The 21243-nt window shown below is 43.5% G+C and overlaps 2 protein-coding genes across 2 annotated transcripts; both read left to right on the top strand.

Moving 5' to 3' along the window:
- The first annotated feature begins 16252 nt into the window (after positions 1–16252).
- LOC147454322 (F-box family protein / jacalin lectin family protein) lies at positions 16253–17171 on the top strand. The gene is made up of 3 exons (XM_086516325.1): positions 16253–16552; positions 16653–16952; positions 17035–17171. Exons 1-3 carry the CDS (start codon positions 16279–16281, stop codon positions 17064–17066), a joined length of 606 nt encoding a protein of 201 aa, XP_086372451.1. The 5' UTR covers positions 16253–16278; the 3' UTR covers positions 17067–17171.
- LOC147454321 (uncharacterized) lies at positions 17111–19026 on the top strand. The gene is made up of 5 exons (XM_086516324.1): positions 17111–17726; positions 17817–17896; positions 17998–18054; positions 18129–18199; positions 18707–19026. The coding sequence occupies exons 1-5, from the start codon at positions 17111–17113 to the stop codon at positions 18765–18767; spliced, it is 885 nt and encodes a 294-aa protein (XP_086372450.1). The 3' UTR covers positions 18768–19026.
- Positions 19027–21243: the final 2217 nt, after the last annotated feature.

Genomic DNA, 21243 nt, shown 5'->3' with positions numbered 1-21243 from the left:
CCTGAGCCGGAGCGTGAGCTTGGGCTTGGGTCTGGGAGATATTCTCGATCCCGGTCCTACCTTTAAAATTTTGTTTTTTTTAAATTTAAATTTATTTATTTTGTATTATTATTATTATTATTATTATTTTTAAAGGATAAGGTCGCTGCGGCCTACAAGAGGGCACACACACACTCTACCTACCCACTTCCAACTGATACACCTATTGTTACACACTAACACACTGTAATAGCTCTCACATATCTACTTCCTACTTACTGTACTTTGCATTACACAAAACTAACAACCTTAATACTAATTCCTTATGACAAAGAAAAAACACAGTACCTTTGAAAACTCCATTAATAAAGAAATACACAGTAGCAACATAAAATCCTTCTTCTCAACACACACACCCTCCTTCCTTACCTCTCCTACAATTGAAATTGCACCACAAAAGAAGCACAGAGTGCCATTCAAGCTTAGTGTATGACATTCCCCGACAGCGGCGCTAAAAATGTGTGCGTATGTCGCACGTGTCATTGCAAGGAACTTGCCGATACACTGTGTGCGAGCCACAAAGAGCTCCAAGCACACAACAAACCTAAACTAGTAAGCGCAAAGATGGCGATGGTGTGTCACTCACCGCTCTACGCTTGCTGTCTTGGAGGATTCCTCACCGCGAAGAAGAGGGAGACGCCGCTACGCCGCGCTCAATCGCCTCATTGCCATCGTGCTACCACAATGCTCGATCGCACTCTCTCTCTCTCTCTCTCTCTCTCTCTCTCACGCATACACACACACACAAGGAGATGTAGAAGAAGAAGATGGAGATGGAGCAAGAGCACTCTTCAATTGCACGAATGAGAGAATGAGTGAATTTTAGGTTTAGTTGACTTTTATATGAGCTTGCCCCATTCACACTTGGATCCCCATGCTTAGCCAACTAATCCCTTGAATGTTCTAGTTAGAGTGCGCCTCTTATTGGCGATCACTCTTACCCTTTTTCTATTGGACCGACAAGTCCGGTACCTGACTCTACCAAATAAATAATACGATGTCCGTTGTGGATGATAGGAATGTGCGTGAGGGTTAACAGAAGGTGTTTGAGGCCTTGGATTGAGGTTTGGGATAGTTAATGCTTTTTGCAAAGTTTATGTTATGCTCGTGATGCATGAAGCCTTCCATATTCATTGCATCACCTCGGTCACAAGGAACACAAAGATTGTATCGTACCAAGTCTCTCTTGATGGGAGAATCTATAATACAAACGACTTTTGGAGGGGGGACCAGCTCCAAGTAAATCCGGTCCTCAACTATTGTCATGTTCTCTAATAATCTCTTGCAAAAGTATTGTTCATGCCAAGTTAATTAAGTACTATGTTTATGTTTGCTACTGTCAATTAAGTTCACCCTCTATTTTCTCAAAGTAATCTCACAAAAATGCTCACTCTAGTACTCTTAATTAAGTTCATAGGCCATTTCCATTACATTGGTATCAGAGCATTTGGTTTCTCTTTTCTTGCTTAATATCAAGAGAGGTCCTTAAGTAGCTTATTAATGGTTGATTTTGTTAATTATATTAGGGTAAGTGGGACTAGGATCTATTATCGGTTTTGTTGAGCCCACTATGTGGGACATGGCGCACATCTCGAGAGATTTGGTCTTAATAATGGGGTCTTTTTAGACTTTCCTGCTTTACCATTATTGAGCCATAAGAAGTTCGAAAGAATCTATCCCTCCACAATTCTGCTATGTTAGACCCACTCCACTACTCTCTATAATTAACCAATTCGAGCCGTGGGTGTAGATGCTTAAGTGCTGATTGCCATAGATTACATAAGTAAACACATAAGTATAATTAGCATGGTTGACAGTAACCAAGAGAGTAGAATGAACATTGCTATATTTGATTTTGCACATGAAGGTGCTAATGATGATGCCCCCATGTTTGTTATTTGTATTGTTACTAGGTTGCAACAAGCTATAAGCAACCCCCTTTGCAAAACAAAGTTACTCAACAACTTCGTGCTTATGGGATTTCCTTTCCTCTCCAAGGGGAGAGAGAGTTTAGGAGGCCTCTTGACGAGACCCCCAAAAGAAGAATCTCTCCCATACGAGAGGAGGAATTCAAAGAAGGAGAAATTAATGAATCCCTAAGTTCCTATGAAGATGTGGCTCCACAAAGACGGCGGTCTAAACGATCGTCAACTCCTCCCAAGAGGGAATGTACAACACATAATCCTTCTCCTTGTCACTCCAAAAGGGAAGCTTGGAAACAAAGGAAGAAAAGGGCAAGAAAGAGGTCACCCTCTTCTCCTTCTTCTTCACCTTCCTCTTCTTCCGATGAAAGCAATAGTTATTCTCCTAGAGAATACAAGAGGAGAGGACATCGCAAAACTTACCTTGCATGGGGGAGGTCCCAAAAGCTCAAGAAATTCAAAGAGGTAGAAGAGAGTATCTCTTTTCTCACCTATGATGGCACCTTTGGTGCCACCGACAAAGTATTGGCCTTCATCCAACAATTTGATGTGGACTTTGGAGATGAGGTCTTCACGGAGTCCTCCAAGCTACGACATGTAGCTATGCACTTTCAGAAATTGGCTCGTCAATGGTGGGCTAGCCTTTGTGGCAACGAAAAATCCCCAAAGACATGGACAACTCTACAAGTTTTCATCATGAAGCAATTCCTTGCAAGCGATCCAAAGGATAAAGTACTTATTGAATGGTGCAGTTTGAAGCTTCTCTCTCATGAGTCTATTCACAAATATGTGGACAAGTTTTGGGATTTACATCTCAAGGCTATTGTTTTCGAACAGATAGACATCATCGAGCAAAAGCAACAATTCTATGTGGGATCTTGAAGAAATGGTGGAGTATGTCAACTCACAATGGCCTAGCACTATCACTAAAGTCATCCACCACACTATGGTTGCTTCAAGGATCAATTTTCAAACAAGGGTGATAAGAAATTTCAAGCCCATGAAAAACAAGATTCAAAATGAAGCTAAAGGGAAGAGCAATGCTCAAAACTCCTCCCAAGGCAACACCAACACCAATAACAACAGGGCCAAGGACAAAGGAGCTTACAAAGGTAAAGAACTAGAGGCCTTTCGTAAAGACCATAAATGCTTTAAGTGTGGGTAGCAAGAACATGGTTATCGTTCTTGCCCCGAAAGAAATATACGCAATGACACTCTTAGAGCTTCCATGGTTGAAGCTCCAAAAGAGGATACTCATTGTTGCAAAGGCTCATCCCTCTCCTATGCTTGGGGAAAGGTAAGGGAGCATGATGCCTTCATCTTGTTTGACCCCGGCTCTACTCACAACTTCATATCAAAGGAGTTGGCCACCAAGTTGGGCATTCAAGCTTTTGAGATGGGAGATATTGTAACCGCTAACACAATTTTCAAGGGATAGCAAGCCTCCGTTACTCCCTTGATTAGGAAGTTGAGGCTTCATATCCAAAGCTATGTCGACAAAGAAGACTTTTCATCTCTCCTCTCTAACATGAGGATGCACTACAATGTGTTATGCGCTTTTCGACGCGCAACATTTCGACACGTTGTACCTTTCCACGTGCATTTTGACGGACATACCCTGCGTCGATACATACGTGCTAATACGTGTGGCAATGTTTGTCGAAAGGCGCGTATTTCCACGTGTATTTCCACGCGTATATCGATGGAAAAAATTTTGGGAAAAAAGACCAAATCCGTGTGCAAGTGATCATTTTCGCCTGCGCGAGCGCGCGCACAGATCTAGCCCCTTCTTGGAAACCTGCAGCGCAAGTATTGTTCTCTCTCTCTCTCCCCCCCCCCCCCCCCCCCCCCCCCCCCCCGCCCCCCATCTCCTCTCTCTCTCAAGCTACATTCTGTGTGTAGAGAGAGAGAGAGAGAGAGAGAGAGAGAGAGAGAGAGAGAGAGAGAGAGAGAGAGAGGGAAGTAGAGAGAGAGAGAGTAATAAAGAATGAGAGAGATAAAGTGAAACAGAGAAATACAGAGAGATAGAGAGAGAGGGAAATAGAGAAATAGAGAGAGAGAGAGAGAGATAGGGAATGAGAGAGAGAGAGAGAAATAGAGAGAGAGAGAGTGATATAGAGAGAGAGAGAGAGATAGGGAAGTAGAGAGATAGAGAGTGATATATATATATATATATATATATATATATATATATATATATATATATATAGAGAGAGAGAGAGAGAGAGAGAGAGAGAGAGAGAGAGAGAGAGAGAGAGAGAGAGAGAGAGAAATAGAGAGAGAGAGAGGTAAAGATAGAGAGAGAGAGCTAGAGATAGAGGTAGAGAGAGAGATAGAGGTAGAGAGAGAGAGAGAGAGAGAGAGAGAGAGAGAGAGAGAGGTAAAGATAGAGAGAGAGAGAGCTAGAGATAGAGGTAGAGAGAGAGAGAGAGAGAGAGAGAGAGAGAGAGAGAGAGAGAGAGAGAGAGAGAGAGAGTAGTAGATAGAGAAAGTAGTGGTGAAAGAGTTAGCTTGGCTGACGAATTGTGTGAAAAGGACAGAAACTCTCTCTATCTCTCTCTCTCTCCCTCTAGAAGAAACTATGGAACTAAAAGAGGCAAAGGGGTTTTGCCCGGTACATGCATTGTCATGTACATGTGGGTGTGCACGTATGTGTCAACCCATATAGGATTTGACCAATAAAGACGAGATTTTGACCCGGTGGTCGTGATCTCCGTACACCTCTAGACCGAGGTGTGCGGAGATCGGGCAAGGCTAGAGAATGCGAGGTAGTTTACATTGTGATGAGTATATATATTGAGACAACGCTCTGCAAGTATCAAATCCTGCACAAGTGTAGGATATGTAATGAGCATGTGCACAAGTACGGAGAGTTTACTAGAGAAACCATACAGAATATACGATACAACTCCTACGGAACGGGCATTGATTTTCGCGACATAACACCTACATCTGAGTGAGAGAGAGAGAGAGAGAGAGAGAGAGAGAGAGAGAGAGAGAGAGAGAGAGAGAGAGAGAGAGAGAGAGAGAGAGAGAGAGAGAGAGAGAGAGAGAGAGAGAGAGAGAGAGAGAGAGAGAGAGAGAGAAAGGATTATGCGTGAAGGTCTGACCAATCGAGAACCAAGAATGTAAGCGGAGGAGGGCTTGCAGACACAAGATGATGGCATGGAGGAGATGTTGGACGCCTTCTTCCAGACAAGTGAGGAGAACGCTAACGAAGCAACACAAGAAGACATGCGCCTATCTCCTGAAGACATGTTGAGAAAGTTGGCACGTCAACCAATCTATGAAGGCACCAAAATATATGTGCTTCGTACTTGTCTGTCGTTTTTGAATCTGTAGTCAGTGTACGGGTGGTCAGATGCAAGTGTTACTGCTTTGTTTAGGTACATAACTTACAAAAGAGATTTTCTAATTGCAACGGTGACGGCTTGGGGAAGTTTTAATTTAATGTGGCTTAAACAGGTTTTTGCGGGAGCAACTACTCCCGGCTGGCAATGAAATGTCCCCCTCGAGACCAGACACAAAGCGACTATTGACCTCAGTTGGCTTGGACTACAACAAGATTCATGCATGTCCAAATGATTGCATTCTTTTTTCCAATGAATTTGCAGATTGTCTATTGTGTCCTAAGTGTGGAGCAATGTGCTACAAACAAGATGCGGTTGGCGAGTTAGTGCCAGCTAAAGTGTTGCGGCATTTCCCTATTATTCTGAGGATAAAAGGCATGTTCCGTTGTGGTTCCATTGCAAAGTTGATGCGGTGGCATTCTACGAATAGATCCACTAATGCAACATTTAGGGCGCCCGTCGATTCAAAGGCTTGGAGGCACATTGAAGATACCTGGCCACATTTTAAGAGTGAACCACGCAATTTGCGTCTGGGCATGGCAATGGATGGAGTCAATCCATTTGGCTTGAGAAGCTTGTCATGGAGCACTTGGCCTATGTGTCTTGTCAATTACAACCTCCCGCCGTGGCTTGCCATCAAGAAGGGTCATTTGATATTAGGCTTGATTGTGCCTGATAAGTTCAAGGAAAAAAACATGGATGTTTATCTAGCACCACTAGTTGATGAGCTCTAGGAGTTATGGCATTGGATCGACATAGCAGATGCGGTTGAACCAGCAGGACAACAGCATGCAAGGATCCATGGACTTCTTATGTGGACTATGCATGATTGGCTAGGATACGGTGAAGCTTCTGGTAATGGTGGATGATTTACAAAATTCTCGCTATTCGCAAGAACTTTGTGTAGTACTGAATCGTGCTTTAATATATGCAGGGCTTACAACTTTAGGATACAATGCCTGTCCAATTTGCGGGCCATCTTTGGATGTGTACTATTCTGCCTCGCTTCGAAAGACCATTTATTAAGGCCACCATCGTTATCTTCAAGATGGCCATCACTTGCGCGAAGGTAAGATCAGTCGCGTCGAATGTCATCCTATGCATGTACAAGAGTGGCGTCGCCGATGGGAGCAACATGAGGGGCAACCTGTTCCAGGAATGAAACGTTTGTCCATTCTCCATACGTTGCCATACTGGGGTGATCTACTAATTAACCATTTTTTGGATCCAGTGCATATATTCAAGAATGTGGGAGAGCTCCTTTGGAAGACAATCATGTGAATGAAAGACAATCGAGCTTCACGAGATGATTTGCAGTCAGTTGGAAAGATGCCAGAGTTGTGGCCTTTCACCAATGCAGCGGGCCAAACAAAGCTTCCAAGAGCGCCATGGGTATTGCTAAAAAGCGAGGAACGACAAGTCAAAAGGGTGATTTCAGAGTTCAGGACACCAACAGGATGCATGCGGTGTCTCAAGACACCATTCACCCGTGACGATCAACTGTGAGGACTAAAATCGCACGACTGACATAAGTTCTTGCAATTTATTCTTCCAATTGCGATCAAGGGGTGTTTAACGGAGGAGTGTGGTCCTGCATATACAAGATCTTAGAGCTAGTGCGGTGGATCTCTTCCAAGGAGATACGAGAGGAATCCATTGCAGCCACAAGGGCTAACTCCATTGAGGCAGTTTGCATGATTGAGAAGTATCTATCCACGAGCTGCCTAACTATCCAAATGCGCTTTCTTGTCCATGTAGTAGATGAGGTTGCAGTGGCAGGTACAGTCCACTGCCGTTGGAGGACTTTAGTATGGCAGAACAGTCACCAGATCCCGATTCTATGAGTGCAGATGCATTTATGGGCTTCGTCACACAGATGACGCCCACTCAGATGGCACGGGCATCTTAGTATTGGATAGCCAGAGGTACGGGTACCACACCTTAGGGCTTCACACCCGAGGGTCCGACGCCTATGGATACGACGCCTGCGAGGTCTCCCATCACGGCGGCTTTGACACCTAGGGGTACGGTAGAGGTGGATACGTCAACATCTTCGCTTCAGAGGCGCACTCGCTAATCTCGGCGATCGTCAGGTGGAGGTGGTGGTTGATTTAGAGGAGGGTCCACTGATGCATTGACTCCTCCTCGCTCACGACCCCCGTCCTACGCAGACACATCTCTTGACACACCTCTTAGCACACCTCAGACACCTTGGGAGACACACAATCCTAGTGCCTCCAAGGTCTATATTGTATGGCCAGATGGACAGGTTGACATGGATAGTGTCGGGACTGAGATGAGACAGCGGGTTTACCAGCTCGCAGAGGTACAGTTTTCTAGCACCATCATGAAGTCTTGGACTCATGAGGATCGTGCAAAATCAATTATATAGTGGAGACCATCATGAGAGAGTATCGGCATGCTCCGGGTTTAGAGGAGCTTCCGAGGAGGTGGATCACAAATGTTGCACGGGCGGGACACCATGAAACATCGTCGAGATGCAGCTCGTTGGGCTTTTAGGTAGGGCTTGCCGAAGCCTTCGGGCATTTCACACGAGTCGTGGTAGCAGATCAGGGAGGAGGAGGAGACAGCGGACACGAGGTTCGGACAACAGCATCTTGCCGCGGAGGTACGCACGGAGACTAGGGGCACATCTCATCTTGGGAGTGGAGGCTTTGACACCTTTCGCTATGAGTTTGTGAGTTTCCAATCCAATCCTAGCTATGGCATTTTTTTTCAAGACCGATGAATCATGTATTCTTAATTACTTTGGTTTTTGCATAAACGCAGAATCTTGCAATGCATCGAGCCTCAACATGCTAGGAGGAGACAGATGGATATCGGAGAGGCATTTATGAAGTATTGAATGATCTTGCTGCCGCCGCAGGAGAACTGTAGACTGGGAGGCCTTAGAGTCTCGCTGATCGATTGAGGTGAGACGTTTGATCGAGACAAATAATATGTGTGAGTTGACTTAATTATTTAAGTATATGTGAAGTAATACCATACTAATTTTGTGACTTGTCCCTTTATGCGCAGGTTGTGACGCGCAAGTCATCAATGGATTTCTATATATGTTTTGTGAGACACAGACACGTCTCTGTGTTTCTTTCTTATATAGACATGGTTATGGTTATTGTTTATTGTTTATGGTTATGTTTAACTTTATGGTTATTTTTGTTTATGGTTATGGTTATCGCTATGGTTTTGATCAATATGGTTATGGTTTTAATTTGGTTATGGTTTTGCACAAAGTTCGTTTCATTTCTTCCATCATGTTGTGCCTTAAATCTCATGTGAGATCCTACATGGATATTATGTAGGAGGCGTATATATGGTTTTTTTTTTTAAGTTTATGTTAAAATGAAGGAAACTCTACCGAAATTTCTGTGGGAGCACGGTTGATTTTGGTGCTGCTCGCTTTCTTGGGCAGAGGACAGGTAGTCTGGCTGTGGTGGCTGTGTCCATCTTTTCACTGGGCACAGGCCAGGCTGCCTGTCCTCTGCCCAAGAAAAACATTTTCTGATATGGTCGTCGATATAGGCGTCAAAATATGCGTCGGAAACCAGGACTATCGATGTAGATATCGACGCGTATTTCGACTGTTACATAGGGACGAGGATTTTGACGCATTTTTTGACGGTTTGCGTCAAAACTTGCGTCGAAGGCACCTGTTTTTGTTGTAGTGATGCTATCCTAGGGGCACCATGGTTCATCCGCATGGCTGCCAACATGAAGTTCCTTGAAAGGAGAATCTACTTCACCTATAGGGGAAAGAGCATGTATATAAATGCTAATGAGTTTGGTCATACTATACCACTTGTAAATTCATCGGCTTTTGATAAGTTAATGAAAAGCTCGATTTTTGCGTACATGATTTTTGTCAAAGAATCCACTAATGACGCTAATGATTATCAAATGAAAATGGTAAGAATTAAGAAGAGTTAGACTTGTCTACTTTTCTAAATGGATTCCAAGATGTTTTTATCGATGATATCCCTATGGACTTACCTCCAAAACGAGGGGATGATGACCATAAAATTGAGCTCCTACCAACAAGCTCACCGCCTAACAAGCCTTCTAATCAAGTTTCCCAAGATCAACAAGAGGAGATCATGAGGCAAGTACAAGAATTGGTAGACAAAGGGATGTTGAGGCCTAGCTTCTCTCCCTTTTGTTCTCCAGTCCTTTTAGTGCAAAAGAAAGATGGTACATACATATGTGTGTGGACTATCGAGCACTAAACCATATCACTATCAAAAACAAATTTCCCGTGCCTCGGGTAGAAGATCTGTTTGATAAGCTACAAGTCTCTATCTACTTCAGTAGGATTGACCTTAAAAGTGGCTATCATCATATAAGCATAATGGATGAAGATATCCTAAAGACCATGTTTCGTACAACGTTTGGTCTTTATGAATATCTAGTCATGCTTTTTGGCTAGACCAATGCACCAGGCACATTCAATCGTTTGATGGAGAAAATATTTAGACGCTACCACAAGTTTACTAGAGTGTTCTTTGATGACATTATCATCTACTCCAAGTCCTTGGAGAAACACAAGCAACATCTCCAAGTGATTTTTAAAGCATTAAGGGAGAACAAGCTTTTTCTCAACCAAAAGAAAAGCGAGTTTTTCCTTCAAGACAATACCTAGGTCATATTATCTCTCAAGATGGTATTCGTATGGATCCATTGAAGTTAGAGGTAATAAAAGCATGGCCTAATCCAAGGAATCTACATGAGATAAGAAGCTTTATTGGTATAGACGCTTCCTAACAAAATTTTCTCAAATAGCAGGACCATTACGTGACTTAACAAAGAAGAACGTTAAGTATTCATGAGCAAAATGATTTTGACAAGCTCAAAGAGAAGCTTACCTCTCAATTAGTCCTCATGCTTCCAAATCTCTCAAAGCCATTTGAGGTCCAATGTGATGCTTGTGGTGATTGCCTTGGAGCAGTCTTGCTTCAAGAAGGGCATGCCATAGCATATGAGAGCCGAAGGCTCACTACGAATGAACGGGTCTTGGGCATTTATGAGAAAGAGCTTTTAGATGTTCTACATGTCCTAGACACATGGAAGCACTATTTATTGGGGACTCCATTCATTTTACAAACAGACCAGCAAAGTCTCAAGTACTTTGTGACGCAAACCAAGATTTCCGACAAACAAATGAGGTGGGTAAATTTTATTTTCATATTTCTCACATTGCCGGTGAGCACAATCAAGTGGCTAATGCACTTTCACGACGACCAAAAGTTAATGCGGTGTCTATAGAAACTCACAATGATCTATCTCTTATGCTAGATGAGTATGCTACTAACCCTGCTTTAAAGATGTAATGTCAGCCCTTGCTTTGGGGAAGAAAGAGGAGCCATTCACCTTGCAGAATGGTTATCTTCTCCATGGCAATAGGCTATGTGTTACCCACTCCCTTCGTGAGAAATTCATGTATGAATCCCATGCTCCTCCCTATGCATGGCATAGAGGCATTCAACCTACTCTTTGAGGAGTAGAGACGTACTTCTATTAGCCTACCATGAAAGTGGACAAATAAGAATATGATTCAAAATATGTGGTATGTCAAAAGACTAAGTGGCTAAAAGCAAGGGATGGTGGTACAAAATTGGTTGTCCTACCTTTTGATGGTACTTTGACAAATCTTTGCAATACGATTTATCCAAGTCATAAAAGAAATTAGTTATTATATTATATATCATTGGATACTTCTTTAAAAGAGGAACATCAGAACAAGTTTTGACACAAACTACAAAAATTTTACCAATCCCTACTTTTTCAGTGGTACCAATAAGGTGGAAAAAAAATTGGTCCTTTTTTGTACCACCATTCCTTGCTTTCAGCCAAGTATGATAGAGGGAAGAAACTTGGATTACTCTAGCCATTGGCAATCCCTAATTCACCATGGGAGAGTATATCCATGGATTTTATCTTTGAATTACCCAAGTCTATCCATGGGAATATGGACAATAGTCGATAGGTTTAGCAAGCAAGCACACTTTATTCCTGTCAAAAAGACTATTAAGGCACACCAAATGGCAACCCTCTTCTTCTCTCAGATTTTCAAATACCATGGATTACCAACATCCATCGTGTCAGATAGAGATCCTAGAATGACCAATAATTTTTGGAAAGGTCTCTTTGAAAATCTAGGTACAAGGTTGAATTTTTCTTCGGCCTATCACCCACAAACGGATGGCCAAAGTGAGATAGAAAATCTTACAATACTCGATCTACTAAAGAATTATGCTACAGAAGTAGATCAATGCTCACAATGGGAGAAGTGCTTACCCCTTGTAGAGTATGCCTACAATAATAATGTCCATACTACTATGGGAAAAGCACCTTTTGAGATCATAGAGGGAAGACCTAAAAGTCTCTTGCTACTTAAAGTGCATTGGAAGATCTTTGCTGCTGATGAGTATAGCCGTGACCTACAAGAATCTTTTCAAAAGGTTAAGGAGGCTATATCCATCTCTCAACAAAGGCAAAAAGCTACTACTGACAAGCACAAAAGAGCCTTAGCATTCAAAGAAAATGATTGTGTCTTACTTAAGTTTCCCAAGGCTTGATTGAGGCAAATGATGGGCAAAAATCCTATAGGCCATCAAAGTATTATGCTAAACTAGCAAAAAGATACTATGGTCCTTTTCAAATCTTGAAGCCAATCAATGACGTGGCTTATTGACTCAAGTTTCCCAACCATTGGCTCATACACAATTCTTTTCATGTAAGCCTGATTAATCCCTACAAAGGAGAACCTACACCAACACTCTTGGCTATGGAATGCAAATCCAACCAAGAGCCATGCTTCAATGCTTAAGCTTGCCATCTTCTTCATTTTCATTACTATGATATTATGCTATGCTAAGCAAGAAGAGTGATCATAAGTGAGGAACTATTTCTTTCTCCTATGAATGATTCTTCTTCCTCTTCCCTACCCTCATTCCCCGCTAGCTCTCTTCACCTTCGAAGGTGTTTGAGACCTTAGGACTGAGGCTTGTGATAATTAATGCTTTTTGCAAAGTTTATGTTATGCTCGAGATGCATGAAGCCTTCCATCTTCATTGCATCACCTAGGTCACAAGGAACACAAAGATTGTATTGTACCAAGTCTCTCTTGATGGGAGAATCTATAATACAAACGCCTTTTGGAGAGGGACCGGCTCCAAGTAAATCCGATCCTCAAGTATTGTCATGTTCTCTAATACTCTCTCTTGCAAAAGTATTGTTCATGCCAAGTTAATTGAGTACTATGTTTATGTTGCTACCATCAATTATGTTCACCCTCTATGTTCTCAAAGTAGTCTCACAAAAATGCTCACCGTAATACTCTTAATTCCGCTATTCTCAAAGTTCATAGGCCATTTCCATTACGTGTGTTACACTTCATAAAGCACACAAACTATTTGAGGAGCTTCATGTCGAAGATGTTGTGTCTTGAAATGTACCTATTGTGGGATATGCCAGACTTGGGCAAGTCCAAGGAGCTTTGGGTCGTTTTCAGCAAATGTGAAGCAAGGGTGTCTCTCCAGATGCAATCATCCACACCCTGAGGGCAATTATTTGCCACTCTGTAGGTGAGGTGGTCGGCATGTATGCCAAATGTAATGCACTTCATAAAGCATAATAAGCCAGGGTGTCTCTCCAGATGCACGTTGTTTCATGGAGTGCATGATTGAAGGATATGCCCAACTGGGGTTGTTGAAAGAAAACGTTGTGCTTGGCACTACCTTGGTCGACATGTATGCCAAATGTGGTGCACTTTATAAAGCACAAAAAGTGCTTGAGGAGCTTCCTGTCCAGGATGTGGTCTCTTGAAATGCTCCGAGGTTGTGTCCAAGGAGCTCTGGGAGTTTTTCAACGGATGTGAAGTGAGGATGTCTCTCCAGACGTGATCACATATGCTTTGGACTATTTTCAGCTGATGTGAAGTGAGGGTGTCTCTCGAGATGCATGTTGTCTCATGAAGTGCATTGATTTTGGGATATGCCCAACTTGGGCAGGGAAAATGAACTTTGGGCTGTTTTTAGTGGATGCAAATTGAGGGTGTCTCATCCACACCCTAAGTTGTTTTCATCGGATGCAAAGTGAGTGTGTATCTCTAGGTGCAATATTGTATCATGGAGTTCATTGATTGCAGGATATGTCCAACAGGGTTAGGGAGGTCGATTGTTTGTCGCTCTATGGGTGTCTTGGTCGTCATGTATGCCAAATGTGTTGCACTTCATAAAGCACACAAAATGTTTGAGAAGCTTCATGTCAGGGATGTCATCTCTTCAAATGCACATATTGCCAGAATTGGGCACAGCCAAGGAGCTTTGGGTTGTTTTCAGTGGATGCAAAGCAAGGGTGTCTCTCTAGATACAATCATCCACAGATGCGAAGCAAGGGTGCGTCTCCAGATACAATGTTGTCTCATGGAGTGCATTGATTGTAGGATATGTCCAAGAGCGTCAGGGATATGAAGAGATAGAGTTGCTTTCAGTAGATGCAGAGCGAGGGCATCTCTCCCACTACAATCGCCTACACTTGCACATGAAGGCATGTGGCACTATAGAAGCATGTCGCTAGATTACCCAACTTGCATGTCCAAATATGGTGCACTTCATATAGCACAAACATTGCTTGAGGAGCTTCCTCTCCGAGATGTCGTCTCTTGAAATGCATTGATTGTGGGATATGCCCAACTTGGGTAGGGCCAAGGAGCTCTGGGCGTTTTTCAGTCGATGCAAAGCGAGGGTGTCTCCTCGAGGTGCATGTTGTCTAATGGAGTGCATTGATTGCAAGATATGTCCAACCAGGTCAAGGTCAAGAAGAGAGAGAGAGCACCTAAGCACTGTTGGAGGCCTCCTGCACTAGCCTCGACGTGGCACTTTGCTCCCACTACAACATTGTTTGTAACGATGCCGCAACTCAAATAGCATTGTGTGCGTTGCCTTCCATGGAATGGAGGCACGGGTGGAAAGCATTGGGTTGCCCCCACTCCCTGGAGATGCAACCACCTTTGCTTGCAGGTTTGACAACATGGCAGATACCCAAAAAGTTGAAAAAGATGCAGTCCACATTCATAAAAAATGCCACGTTCGTAGGGCTATAAGAGGCAATGTGGCCTTTTGCTACATTGGCCCAATCCCAGACGTGCTCCACCTCGAGAAGCCTTCCCGATGCCTACCGTCTATAGCAGCCTTGCCCACTGACCCATAGCAAGCTCCCAGCCTCTGCAATGGGAAACCAATGAAGAGTTTTCGTAAAAGAAGTCATGGCTTGCAAGCTCCTCCTATCACTAGCCCCAACATGGCACTGTCTGTAACATTGCCGCAGCTCGAGCAGCACTGTGTGCATTGCCTTCCATGGAATGAAGGCAGGGGTGGCAAGCATAGGGTTGCCCCCAGTCCTTGGAGATGAAACCACCTTCGCTTGCATGCCAACAACATGGCGGATACCCAAAAAGTCGACATTAGCAAAGACACATAAGGCAGTTGTCACAATCGTCACTCACCATCAAGCCCATTGTGAATGCTGCTAGGGTGTTCAACTCGATGAATGACATCCACACGGGCCATGGCGAGCTCCCAACATGTACTATGGTAAACCAATGAAGAGTTGTCGTAAAAGAAGTCATGATGGCGAGCTCCTCCTACCACTAGCCCCGACGTTGCAATTTTCTCCTGCCACGACACTTTCTGCAATTGTGCCGCAGCTCTAGCAACACAATGCATGATGCCTTCCACAAAATGGAGGCAAGGGTGGCAAGCATAGGGTAACATGCATGCAGGCAACATGGCGGATACCCAAAAACTTGCCATCTACATTAAAGACGCATGTCGGCAGTTGTCACAGCCATCACACACACATATACATGTATCGGTGGTAAGCGCGAGCGAGACCCGTCAGTAGTAGGCGGGTCGTGCGAGCTAGTATATATATATGTAGATAAAAATGTATATATGCACACACATACATAAAATGTGGACATTTATGTATACACACAGAGATAAAATGTATATGTAATATATATAGATATATATATATATATATATACATAGATGATCAGTACGGGGTACCCGACTGCAGTATCTCGCTATTGGATGAATAAACTTGGAACTAGTTGGAGAGAGAGATTGAGAGAGTAGACAAGTTTTAACATTGTAGGAACAATCCCGCATGCAACCGAGCCTGCAAATAGCCTTAGCACAAGGTGCCCTCCAGCCTCCGCTCGTCTAGCTTTGCAAGCTGGTAGGCCGTGGCTTAATCTTGAGCACATGGAGGCGCGCCCATGAGGATCAGCGAAGCAGAGGGAGACGTGTGTAACATTGAAGGCGGGAGTTGCATTCAGTGAACGCTAAGTAGAGTGCCGGCTGGCCGTGGAGGTCAAGCCCTAGCTCTTCTCGGCCTCCGGCCAACCAAAAAGTGCAATCCACGTGGGCTCACGTCCCTTTCTTCAACGGCTGGCTGGACCTCGGTGTTACAACACCTATGTGCTCGAGCTGTTTCTTATGTAATCTCCATTATAATTTTGCACTTTTTGTCAGATGAGAGGGACCATGATGTTGCTATCTTACAGCAGCAAGAGGTAAGGTTTCGAAAGCGAAAACCTGGTTTTGGTCATGCACATGATTATACAGAGGCAAGGCACCATGAGTGGAAGACAGGTGAGATAAAACGTCATCAGTGCAAGCGAGACTACACGAAGGCGAAAAAGGGCGACCGACAGAGCCGGGAGTCCTGTGGGAGCAGGATTGCAAGGAATGGTCCGAATGGTCCCTTAGGACCATTCCCGGCCGCCAAGGGTCGTGGGAAGGAGGGCCACCGGTCAAGAGGTCAACCTTAGGCAGGCGACCAGTTCCGTAGGCTGACGTGTCAGCATTCAATTGGCAAGCAGACTCCCAGTGCTGAGCTGTCCAGCATCGAATGGTTGCAAGCACAAATTCCCGCCAGTAAAGATGAGGCGATGCTGCCCTCCGACCTTGACGGCACGAGATTGTGAAGCAGGGCAAAGCACTGGTTTTGTTCCTGCAAGAAAGGGGCCAGAGATATGGCTGCCTTACGACCTCATACTGGAAAGGCTGCCTGTCCAGAAGCAATGCCAGCTCCGCTGCGTTTGCAAGGCATGGAATGTGATGCTCAGACAACACAAGGTGCTTTTCACAGAGGCAGCGGAGGCGGAAAAGGAGCAGGAGTATTGGTTTATAATGGCCCGGGCATTTTCACAAGATGGTAGTGCCAAAGTCCATTTCTCGCTTGCACTGATGACGCTTTATCTCACCTGCCTTCCACTCATGGTGCCTTGCCTCTGTATAATCATGTGCATGACCAGAACCAGGTTTCGCTTCCGAAACCTTGCCTCTTGCTGCTGTAAGATATGAACATCATGGTGCTGCTTCTGGTGGACGAGCCCTCATAATCATCATCACCATACCATTTCTTTGGCTGCATCATCGACACCGGGCATTTTCACAAGACGGTAGTGCCAAAGTCCATTGGGAGTTCTTGACCTATAGCAGCCTCCACAAGCAGACAGAGAGGCCTCCGCTGCCCAATCGTAACCATTGCTCACTCCGGTCTTTATTGGGGGGAACACATTGCAGGCGCTTGGCCTTTGAGCAGGAAAATAGTGGTGAGCTTGTTGGAAAACCCCGCCTTTACTTCAATCCTCCCCTTGCCAGTGCGGGTGGCCTTATATCTGCTGTTGTGCGCAGGCCAGGTGGTACTCTCCTGGACAGCCAGGTGATTGTCTTTAATTGCCTTACAGGTTCAGTACAGGTGCTTCCCTCTATGTCCTCATTATGTACCTACCACATCTTCATGAAAGTAGATAATGAGGACTCTAGCTGGTACCGCATCATGCTCTCCGATTCGCCCCGGCACCTTCGACCTGGCAGCTGCAGTTGTGGCTACTGGAGTATGGGATGCAATTTTTTGGAGTCGGCTGTTAATAATTTTTCTGCGCTGAAGGTTACAGATGGGGATTTTTTTTATAGATCAGTGTTGCCATCAGCCAAGCTCCTTGTTGGCTTATCATGTGGCTTATCTTGGAGCTGTGTGCTGGTTCCTTCAAAGCCATGCAAGAATGTGGGTCTCTTGCGGCTGGCCCTTCCGCTTTTCAATTCTAGAGCTCAGCCACGTAGAAGCTTTGGATTCGGGGTGTCGCAGCTGCAACTGGCTACATTCCCTGAACCTGCCACATGGGTAGTGTTGGCAAGAACTCCGCAGCATCTCTTGCCCCCGCCAACTAAGTCGTATCGCTCATATGAGCTTGCATCAGCAGGACCCCTCTTTTACCTGACTAGTGCTCGTTGTGGCGTTGAGTGCAGGCCTCCGCTCGTGTTTGACATGGCTCAGAACTCGTGGTATTGGTTGCCCTCGGATAAGGTCACAAAGGATTTCCTTTGTATCATGGTGCATCAGCCTAAGTTCAGTTTCCCTAGGGAGAAGACTCTCCCTGATGATAACTGAATGTTTGGGCGGGTTCATGGGTCAGGCACAGAAGGTCCCTTGCTGGGAGAGAACCGTAGGAGGTGTGGAAATCTTCCGGATTGGTACATGACCAAGCAGCAACAGGTGCATAGTAAGGGCATCGGATTGCGTTTAGGCGTGTTTCACAGTCCTGGGATTCGATAAGTTTCGAGATGGTTCATTAGCCAAAAATTTATTGCTGGCAGGCTCATGGATCAGCCCCAGGATGTTGTTGGGGCCCTTCTGCTGGAAGAGATCTCCAGGTTTCGTTGAAAGGGATTTCTTTGTCCCTAGCTCTCTTGCTAGGGGCACTTCTTTCTAATTTCTTGCATTGGAGGAACTTATGGAGCTGCAAATGTGCCAGGATTTGGCTCATCTATTCTGCCACGGGGTCAGTCCCTGTCCAAGGTACCACTTATTAGCCCAGTATTTATCAAGGACTAATCTTATATCCGAGTTTTTTTTTTTGCTTGAAACTTGTCTCCCATGCCCGTGTCTACAGATTTTTTGCCTCCTCCTTATCGGTTGTTCATGGAGTTATGGTAAGTCGCTTGCGCAAGCCATACTATTGTCAAGTTTGCATTGTTTTCTGAAACTTGCATTCCTAAGCTTATGTGTGAAATGATTCGCTTTCTCACTATTCACACTCTCTGTTTAGGTGTAACAACTTAGAAGAGCGTGTTGCTTAGATGGTTGAGGTCTTTGGATGCCCGATCCTCATCTCATTCTTTCATGTAGGGACTACCCTTCGTTGTTTCAATCTTCATAAAAAGGCAGACTGAAGTTGACTCTATGATTTTATTGCCATACAGCAAAGTATTTTAGGAACTTTCTCCTATCTTTGAGCGAGAAATTGTTACTTGAGCATTTTTGTTTCTTGGAGAATATTACATGATTAATTGGTGCATTTATCAGGACTTGTAGAGGGCTTACAAAGGGAGACTGCGGCGGCTGGGCATCCGCTTTTCAGGTCTAGAGTTGAGCCATGTAGAATCAGCAGTCCAAATGAACTTGCTGGCTTCTTTGTGAGCTCATACAATGGTAAGGTAACAAACATATGAATAAATCTTTTATAAAAGTTGATGTATCCCAAGAATGACCTCAACTCTGATGCCGTCCGTGGTGTCTTAGCTTGCTGTGTTATGTTGGAGCTATATATGGCTCACTCTACTCAACTTGATTTCATCTATATATTTGTATATTGTCCTCAATATGAATCAGTCTTTGGGAGCGTATATGGTGTGTCTTTTGTCACGTCTCTCTCTTTTTCTCTCTACATCTCAACATGGTATCAAAGCGGTAACGATCACGCGTCGATTCAATTCATGGTGATAAAACAGTATGTGTATGCGATTCGTACGTAAGATTCAAAATTGTTACAATTTTTTTTTTTTTTGAGCGTTGATTCTTATTAACTGTGGTTATTTTGTGTCAAGAAGAATATGATTAGTGTTTTGTGTGGTGTTTATTGTTAATCAATCTATTCGTTGATTACGTTTTTTTGTTGGTGACATCCTGAACTTCATCTCAATTTTTGGGGTTTTTTGCTCAAAATTTGAAGAAACGGGAAAAGCGCAATGGAGCGTAGCACAATGACACTTTTCATCCAAAATTTGTTCGTCTCTTCGAGCTCTTCGATTTGAGTTCTAGGTTTGCTTCAATCGGAGTTCGCAACAGAAAGTTACGTTGTTTTTACTGCAATTGAGCTTGACGTAGCTTTCTTCGTCGTACTTCTTCGTGAAGCGTTCGCGATCGTTTTTCTAATTTTGGCGTTAACTTTTTCGAAAAAATTTAGCTTTTTGTTATTCGTATTGTGGCCATCAATTTTGCGTCTCACGCCACTTTATTTTGAGGACTCTTTTATTATTAACGTTTCCTTTACCTTGCCTTTTTGGGTGACGTCTCTCACATCTTTGGACGTTCTTTGAGCATCTTTTTTGCATTTATTGTTGACAGAACGCAGTCTTCATATTTCTCTCATTCTCAATTGCGGCCTTCACCATATATAGTGTGCAGATTCTGCGATGTTATCTTATACGTCTTCTCGCAACAAAATATGGCTATGACTATTCTCATCAACGGCTTTCCTTCTGACCAACGTTCTGTTTCTGCTTTCCAAAGCCAAGGATTTTCAAGCTGGAAAGTAAAGATGTTAATTCTTGAAGACGATCAACTCTCTGATGTTGTTATTGGAAATCGTGCTTGTCCACCTCAACCTGTTGATACGGATAATGATAACGTGCTTATTACTGAAGGACCTATATTTGAAGATTGGAATGTTTCTTATACGGATTGGCAACGACGTGATAAAGCAGCTCGTCGGTGTATTCTTCTGCTCTTACTGATTCCCTTTTGCTTGATATGTATGAACTGTCTACTTCTCACGCCATATGGAAGTACCTTATTGCAAACTTTCAGAAGAAATCTGTTACAGAAATACTTTATTTGAGAGGGTTGCTTAACAAGTTACAATATGAAGTTAGTAATACCATGACGGGACATATTGAATCTTTCAAATCTATTATTAATCAACTTACTGTTGTCGGTGATTCTGTTCCATAAAAGCAACTGATTACACTTCTCTTTGATACGGTGAAGGACTCTTCTTATGATAACATTGTTACTATTCTCTTTAATAAAGATGGTCTTGATTTCGACCAAGCCTGCATGTCTTTAATTGAATACTCTCAACGTCAAGAACGTCATAATGATGGTCACGATACAACTATGATTTCACAAGAGGAGACCGAGTCACAACAAATGGAATGTGCTTTTTATGTTCGAAGGCATCCATTTCAACGAGAAAACCGCAGAGGTGGTCGTCGCGGTAATATTTTCTCGTCTCAAATTTTCTAATAAGCAATGTTCTTACTGTAACAGAAATGGCCACACTGAAGATGATTGTTGGACACGTCAATATGATGAAGAACACAATATTACCACGAAACAACCACGTTTATTTAGAGACTCTTCTTCTTCTTTTTGTGAATATTGCGGACGATCTGATCATCCCACTCATATGTGCTATAAGCGTCGATTCGACAAAGATCTTAATAGAGTATATGCTACTGAACATCGAAACAACATTGTACCAGAAACAAGCTGCGTCCTATGTTCAGTTGCTCCAGACATAATACTTCGTGTACGTGATGGATCACTTTTTATTGTTGATTCTGGTGCTACAGGAAATATGACATATCAGTATAAGTGGCTCCATAACTATCATCCACTACAGTTCAAAGTGTTGTTTATCTTGCTGATGATACTACTTGTCAAGTAAAGGGTATCGAAGACTTATATTTTGGTACCTTATCTTCTTCCACTCGAATTTTGCGAGGAGTATTACATGTACCAGATCTTCAACGTAATCTTCTTTCAGTTGCTAGACTTGTTGATCTTGGTCTGTTTGTTGGATTTGATCAAACCAAATGCCGAATTGAGGAAGATGGACA

This window comes from Adiantum capillus-veneris, chromosome 7 (genome assembly GCF_014529385.1).
Source record: "Adiantum capillus-veneris isolate H3 chromosome 7, ASM1452938v2, whole genome shotgun sequence".
Lineage (NCBI taxonomy): Eukaryota > Viridiplantae > Streptophyta > Polypodiopsida > Polypodiales > Pteridaceae > Adiantum > Adiantum capillus-veneris.
The sequence above is the reverse complement of the archived record's forward strand: the minus strand, read 5'-3'. Positions and strand labels throughout refer to the sequence as shown.